Here is an 8080-nt window from a genome sequence, read left to right as displayed (position 1 = left end):
GTTCCTGGCTAGGATTAAACCACAACAGACCTCATGCTGCTAGTATGACCACTCATTAATGTGAAGAAAAAAAAACAAGAAGAAAAAAGAAAGGGCAACAAGTGGCTGCTGGACAGTGCACAACTGGGGTGGTTTTCTTGCTCTTTGAGGTGGATGCCCACGTGTTCCCTGCATGTGCTGGAGCTGACTGCGAGCTTTGCGCTGCCACGTGCTGGTTAGCAGTGCTCTGAGATATCTGTCAGGCTGGAAGATGTTGCTACTGCCTCATAAACCAAGTCCAGCATTTCTGAGCAACGTGTCTTATCTGAAGAAAGAAGATAACAAGTCGGGATTGAAATTCCTCCAGGACTTTAACATCTTGCTTCGTGCTGGCATAGTAGAGACTCACAGCAAGAATCAGCACTGCGCAAAATGAGAGCCACAGGAGCACAGGCAATCCAGATGATGACCTGTCATCTACTGAACAGTGATGAGGAGAAAAAAGAAAGCAGCATTATTTTCGTGTCATCTTAAACACTTCCCAAGTTTGACCCCCTGCTGATGCCTTTGTCCCACTTTTCTGAGAACGCAGGGCTCTGGTTGTGAGTACTTCCATAGGTATCAGTTAAGTAATAGTGAGTCGCACCTCCTGATGGAGGGTGGTCAGTATAAAAGCTCTCATCTAATGAAGCATTTAAAGAGTTTAATTATATACATTAAGAACAGGATTACCATAACTAATGCACAATCTCAGGTATTCCTCCAGCAATTATTTTTTATACCCTTACGCTAAATGTTAAGTTAAATACTAGAAAAATATTAAGCTATCTCGCCTAATTATTTAATGCTCACAAATGCTCCATAAAAGAAGGAAGATCTAGATTTCTGTCCTTTTGCCTGGTAACTCAGTGTGTTTGGGGCCTCTGCTAATTACAGTAAGAACTGAAATGGGGGTCCATCAACTGAGAGGCATATTTAGAGAGCTCTGGCAGGTTTAACCTCTCTCTAAGCGCTCGGTGTGCTAATTGCGCTGGAACATCCTCTGGACTTGCTCTTAATCAGGAGGACACTGTAAACATTTTCCTTGCCTTTAAAATATAGTTCAAGTATGTTTGAAGTGCCATAGGTCAGGCACAGTACACATGTGGAAATCAATGGGCTACATTTAGCTTGCTGACATCCATGCCCCAGCCCTGGCACATGTGTATCCATCCATGGGCCTCAGGGATCCAGTCTGATTCACATCTGGCTATTCTGTTTGACTGCATGGCCATTGTACAATCAGTATTATTTTATAAAGCACTTTGAGTATTAAACATGAAGTATAAAGCCACATTCATGCCTGAATAAAAACCCGTAGTGTGCGGCTATTTTCCTGCCATATGCACATAATCAATAAGGAGATAAAAATGTGGTATATATTATTATGGGTAAAGGGCCAACATTAGCTGTAACATATTTAAATTAGCTTCTACTACGAGCCCTGGAATACACAGCAGTCAATTAAACTGTCATACAGATGTACAGGGAGGAAGGTAAAAGTCATAAAACCAAGAAAGAAACACATAATAATGTATCAAAAAGTGTATAGGGAAAAGGTAAAATGTTAATAGGAAGTCATTTTATAGCTAACCAGAAACCAAATCAATGTCCCATAATAGATCTGAGTGAATTATTTGCAGCAAATAATTTATTCATTTGAATTTAGCCCTTCTTTCTGTTTGCAAATTATCCATGAGCAGACTTCAATTTTTATAATTATTTTTTTATTTGGCATTATTCTATGAATGGTTGATATGAAGGTATTTAGCCAGGGAATTACTCACCACTCTCTGCTTTTGCAGAAATTTGTGATTTGGAAGTTGGTATTTCCCTTGTGTGATCTCCCACACCACAAGATACAGTTCTCGTCCGGGTGAGTAGCTGCCTTTCAAGGCATGGAGCCTGGCTGACGAGCATACCGGGTAATACCGAAACTTTTCTGAAAGCTGGCATCAGCCCTTTTCTAAGAAGTGCTTATAACCTTTTTAAATCTTGCGAAAGTTACTTTCCATGTGAAAATTCTGGGTGATCTCAAATGCAAACTTGGCTTTTCCTTGAGTCCTCTCAATTAGGGTGTATGTTCAGTCCAGGAACAGAAAAAAAATAATCCCACCCACAAACTAGTGACGAGCTATGCTCACAACAGCTTCAGCACATCACTACAATTATGTGCTTAAATGTAAGTTTGGTCTTTTCTAGGTTAGAAATAGAAAATTAATGTTTAAATTTGTTAGTTATACTGTTTCTTGGAACAGCACGCTCAGCCCTAGCTGTGTGCCTGGTCTAAGAAAAAGACAACTCATCTGAGAATAACACTGGAGTGAGGTGCAGGAGATTTTGGTTCAGTTCCTGGCTTGGACACATATTTCTGCTGTCACCTGAGGGATAATTGGTCTTTTCTTTTCCACCTGGCTCTTTCTTGCCTACCCTACCTCATTCCTAGCCCAATGACTGCCTTAGCTGATGCTGCCACTGGCATGGGCATGCAGGCCCTCTTCCTGGGCAATAGCAGCAGCTAAGAGATGTGGGGATATTTGCTTTCTTTTGGCCTCCCAACACAGGGCTCTGTGCATGCATATATATATACACATGTATATATGTACCCCTCTCTCCTTACTGCATTGCATACAGGAGGGACTGGATGTTGGCCAGAGCCTCTAGAAATGATCACCACCATAAGAACATCTGATCCACACATTTGCTTGAGGATCTGTGAGGTTGGCTGGCCTCAAACATCCTTGCAAACAAAAAGAAAAAACAGATTATTTTTATTATTCCTACCCTGCTGTGAGCATATAAATGAATTGCCTCTTCCCCACATATGAAAGTCAGCAGGGAGAACTATTGTTTTGCTTGGGGTGCTTTCCCTGCATATCTTAGTGAAAAACCTGTACCTATTCTATTGCCATAAAATATATTAATTATATTTAAATTAAAAATAGCTTCAGGGAATTCATTTTTGTTTCCACTATTTGTCTTACTAGATGTCTTGTTTAAAATACTGCACCAGACCTCATCAACACCTTGTGCTTCATATACTGAGAAGAAAAAGCAACAACCACTGACAGTATGAAATGCTTTGTATACAGAGGATATATTTGCACAGTGCATCCAAGCAGCCGCAAAACAAACTCAGGTTAGTGCCATGGAGGTCTCACAGTTATAATATGAAACTTCAACTTACCCACTACGTAGTCACAGTAGGAAATGGCTAGAAAACAGAATGAAAATGTTCTTACATGCCTGGAAAGGCCTCTTTGCAGCAGATGAATAAGAAAGCAAGCACCAAGTGGTGCCTCTGAAATAGACTGTCTCCTTATAGATGCTGGGCTACCTCTTACACTGCTTTTGTCTGTACATATTTATGCCAGATGAGGATCTAACCCCTCCATGCAAACATGCAGATGTAGGTGCACTTCAGAAAAGTGAGAAAAAAATCATTGTTTGGGGGAGTTCAGAGGCACAGATTGCTGCTGTTGCAGGGAGGTCAGGGGTCAGCCTTCGCAAAAAAGACCTCCCTATTCCACATCATTTCTAGAGAGGAAAAGAGATAGGCAGAGAAAGTTAAGAAAGCAAGGGCTACTGTCAGATCCAACAATACCCTGGAACTGCCTTTGCTTGGCAGATGGGACCCAGACACAATCCGGGATGAAAAATCCAGAGAATGGAAAAATTTAAGTGGTGCCAGCAACCTTCATCTTACCAGTCTCTACATCAATAATATGGCATGGGCAAACAGCAAATCATCTAAATCACAGGCTGTTTGCAACACAGAATACTAATTATGGGTTGTGACATTTCTCATGTCTTCATGGAAAAGAGTCAGTCTTCTCTGTTCTCGCAGCTCCCTGGAGCTCAAGCACGGCTGTGCTGGATTCGGAGCCAGTGGGAGATGAACCAAATCCCCCGAGCTGGACTGACTGCAGAATTACCAGTGCTGATGTGGGGGCATGGGCTCCGGTGGGGACCTGAAGGAGGTATTACATCTTATCAAAATCCTGCTTTTGAGCAGTCAGATGAGCTTTGGAGAACATAGGGCTGACCCACTGAGTCTTCCCAGGAGTTCAGTTTTCATGGGAAAGCCCAGGCTGTGTCAACAACCTTATAAAGAAACAGCTTTTTAGGAGCGACCAGAAACAAAGTATTGCAAAACCGATGCAAAGTCTGTGTACAGACACAGTAGTGGATGCCAAGCCTTGCCTTCAGAAGTTGAGTAGCAGTCCAAACAGGTGGCTGACATAGAAATTTTATCATTCCGTCACCTGTGTTTTTACTGATTGATGTATCAAAACCATGCAATTTTAGTTCCCTACCAAGAAATAAAACCTTTCTTAGCTGGGTCAGTTTGTGAAAGTCAGAATGAAGCAACAGTTCTTATTTGGTTATCAATTGTATATAACATGCAGAAGTGCAAACTGGATCCTTGTGCTGGACCTCTGCTTAAGGTCACTCCCAGCTGACCTACCCCAAACTGATATTTTGGCTCGTGAATGAAAGACCAGAGGTTATGTTAGCTGTATAGTTCCTTGGGTGCCCTTATTGGCAGAAATGGTTACATCCTGGCTGCTTTTAACCTCAGTGAGCCAGCAAGGCTTAGACCTTTACTATTGTATCCCATGGCATGCATGCTGCTCAGAAACATGAAAGGGCTGGCTCCCTCCCTGCCATTACATCCTAGTTACCCAGAATGACATAAGTGTGTTTAAATTTTGTCTGAAGTCCTTTTCTATAAGTGGAAGCATTGTTCTCGGGTAGATCTGGGCCTCAGCCAAACCCACGGTCTACAATGATCCCTGTGGGGGCTGACTCAGGAGTTCATCATGCCAACAGCCCTGAGGCCGCCCTAGCGTGATGCAGGAGGCTCTCTCCTCCCAGGGCAGGCGAGCAAATGGACTAGATACAATTCTGCAGAGCATAGAGCAAAAAATGTCTGTCCTCTGTTCCATGTTGAGCTCAAAATCACAAATAACATTATCAGAGGGGGAAGCTGATGTGGACAGACAGGGTGAATGTAAAAAAGCTAGAAAGGTTATGCCAAAAGGCTTAATAGCTTGAGCATACCATGTTCAATGACTTCTTCTGGCTCACGAAATCGAACCCTTCTCTCTGCTTTCCGCCTTCCCCCCACAGCTTGGTCCACAGTTGGCCTTTTCCTCAGTATTGAAGGAGGATAGCTACTGCCATCTGTCTAAAGAGTTGATCAAAACACAAAACATATGGCTGTTCAAACTGGAGTGATGCATCTGGGTGAAGCTTTGAGCTTTTGTGGCTGTGTTACCATGTCCCTCAAAGGACATGATATGAAACGCATCTGTTTTGACATTCATAGATCACTGTAAAATTTATAGCAAGACAATATGGCTATTCCTTCATTGTCATAGATCTTCAGTACTCTAAAGCTGTGTTCTCAGGAAAAAGGTTGGTTAAAGTAACGGACAGCAAAGTGTTCAGAAAGGATTTCTCTAAAGTGGAGTGAACAGTTACTGAATGTGGTTGCTGCTGGGGTAGACAGACATAAATGTGGTATGAAATATATGAACCATATGATTGAGAGCACCTTTGAAATGTTCTTCTGAGGTAAGCAGCTCCATTCTGAGTGCAGTGTTGCCATTTCAACAACTGAGACTGTGGAGCAGTCTTGGGTTTGGACACTATCCTGATAGGTATGAGAAGGTAATTTGTTTGCACTTCAATATCACAATTATGTTGTTGCTCCGTTTTTTGCCTGGAAGTCACACTCAGTCTTTGATAATGGAATCAGTTTGCTGTGGATTCTGCCAAAGGACAAGAAACAGAGCTGCAATAATAGTAATAAGTCCCTCTTCCGTGTAGGAGTGCTCCCAGAATCAGCTCCCCAGAGTGAATCCAAAGCATCTCCGTTCAGAGACACCCACTGTCCTCTGAAAGTGTAGAGCAGATGGCAAATTTTCTACTTTTCAAAGACCTAAGTGGGTGGCAGAAATAATCTTCTGTACCCCTTTCTCCCCTTTCCCTCCATTCCTCTGCCAGGTAAAGGGTGTTATTTCTTAGATGGTTTGTTTGCTCCTCCTGGTCATTGACCCTGCTCCTTTTTTTTTCCCTCATGTGTCATTTCCCCACTCAGTGATTGCATGCTCCTTCCTCCATGCTATTCTTCCTGCTTTAATCTTTCTAATCCTCAATACCTTCTACTTTTGCCCATTTTTAGACCCAAATACCCTCACTCTACACCTTTTCTCTTTGGATGCTTTCCCGACGCTCACCATTTCACGCACCCACTCCTTGGGCTGCAGAGGGAGGTTTAAGTCCCGTTAACTACAGTGTGGGGGTGTCAGACCCCAGACTACAGAGGATAAGTAGGTTTCCCTACATAGCATACTCTGGATAATCTCTGCAAGGCACACACGTAGCCAGCAGGAACTGCCATGGAGTGAGGAACATCTTCAGCTTTGATACCTTCTTCTGAGGGATTTAAAAACCAGATTTTGGCTGAACTTACAACTGATAAGGAAGTTTTCTCTGAGCTCGGGGTCATACAAGCAGCCATACCACTGTTGTCTTATGACTGGGGACAGTGTGTATTGGAGCTCGGTGGTTTTAATTCAACAGTTCAGAACCTGGAATACCCATCCAGGGTATGGGAAACCTGGATTCAGCTTCTTTTTAAGTCCAAAGAAATGTGAACCCACATGTCTTATATGCACACCCTCATCATCAGAGCTATGGTGCACAGGGGGGAGCAGGGAATCTCAGCCTTTGCCACTGAAGCTATCTTGTTTGGCCTCAAAAAATTAAATATTCATTGAGCTAAAGAAAGAATGACTTTACAGCCTGGTGTCTGGGTGCTCTGTTGGGGGTGGGAGAAGTCTGCTCCTAGCCTTGCTCCAATGAATACTTAATATGAAGTACTTAAATATTAATTGGAGCAGTCACTGGGAACAGGGTCTCTCATCTACCAGGTGAGTACCCTAATCACTCTGCTATAGTCACACACACACACACACTTTGTGGCATAATGAATATTTAATTACTCTATGTAAAATGAAACAGGTTTAGGGAGACACAGCAGAAGATGCCCAGCTCAGAGTAGCAGTGGTTATAGCTGTAGCTGGGAGGGCTCCTCCTGTGGCACAACCAAGGAAACCAAACCTTATATCTGAAGAGATTTATAACTCTAAGTGCATCTCTTGTCTATATGAGCTTTTCCAAACAGCTAAGAGTTACATTATATTAGAAGAGAAAAACATTGAACAACTAGCTGGTTGGGTAGCACCTAGACAAGGAAGACCTTAACAATGAAGTGGCATTTACAACATTTACTAGACTTCAACAACTTATGGAAATCAAAGCTACACAGTGTCAGAGAAAGAATGATGCATCTTCCCCTCAGACAAACACTCGGTGTTAACATACTGTGACAAGAGCTGGAAACCTACCAAAGTGCTAGTCAGGAAATTATATGCCCTTAAAAACAATCCATTTGTGAAAAGCTCTGGGCATTGGACACAAGGACTCTATTGCCCATCGAGAGATTACTTACCGGCAGCTCCTCTGCACTAGGATCAGAAGGTGGGGCTGGACATATTTGGGACATGTACTCCAGATGCCAACATGAAGCCCCTCACATGAAGCTTTGGTTGAAAAGCCACTGGCTCTAGAAAATTAGGGGAAAGTGTCTGGAGATCCGTCTGCAACAAGGACTGAGAAGGCAGTGCCACCAAGCAGATGGGAGCAGGAGCAAATGACAGAGGAGTGGAAAGAAGAGTTTCCGCCCTTCATACCAGCGTTGGCTTGGGAAGGATGACGTTACTTGAAATGTACTCAGTAGACAAGAATAGCACATGGTGATAATACTGATTGTGCAGCTGAAAAGCAGGGCTTTCCTGGCAACTGGAAAGGAGCTGAATGGAGCAAATCACAGATAAACACCTGCATATTTATATGTGTAAACATGAAGTTGAGGCTGTTCTTTTCATAATGATCACTGCATTTCCATGATCTGTTGATCTCCTTTTCAGAAGCCATGCCCAATCTCAAAAATCTTGCAGGTGGGATTGCTTTTAATGCTTCTCCCGTTCAA

The 8080-nt window shown here is 42.8% G+C and overlaps 1 protein-coding gene across 1 annotated transcript; it reads right to left on the bottom strand.

Moving 5' to 3' along the window:
* Positions 1-256: 256 nt before the first annotated feature.
* C9H14orf180 (chromosome 9 C14orf180 homolog) lies at positions 257-7843 on the bottom strand. Its single transcript, XM_009513573.2, is given in 4 exon segments — positions 257-459; positions 3206-3232; positions 5083-5209; positions 7541-7843. Coding segments are annotated over 4 exon segments (660 nt in total).
* Positions 7844-8080: the final 237 nt, after the last annotated feature.

Source organism: Phalacrocorax carbo, chromosome 9 (assembly GCF_963921805.1).
Source record: "Phalacrocorax carbo chromosome 9, bPhaCar2.1, whole genome shotgun sequence".
NCBI classification, from domain to species: domain Eukaryota; kingdom Metazoa; phylum Chordata; class Aves; order Suliformes; family Phalacrocoracidae; genus Phalacrocorax; species Phalacrocorax carbo.
This window is presented reverse-complemented; position numbering and strand designations above follow the sequence as displayed.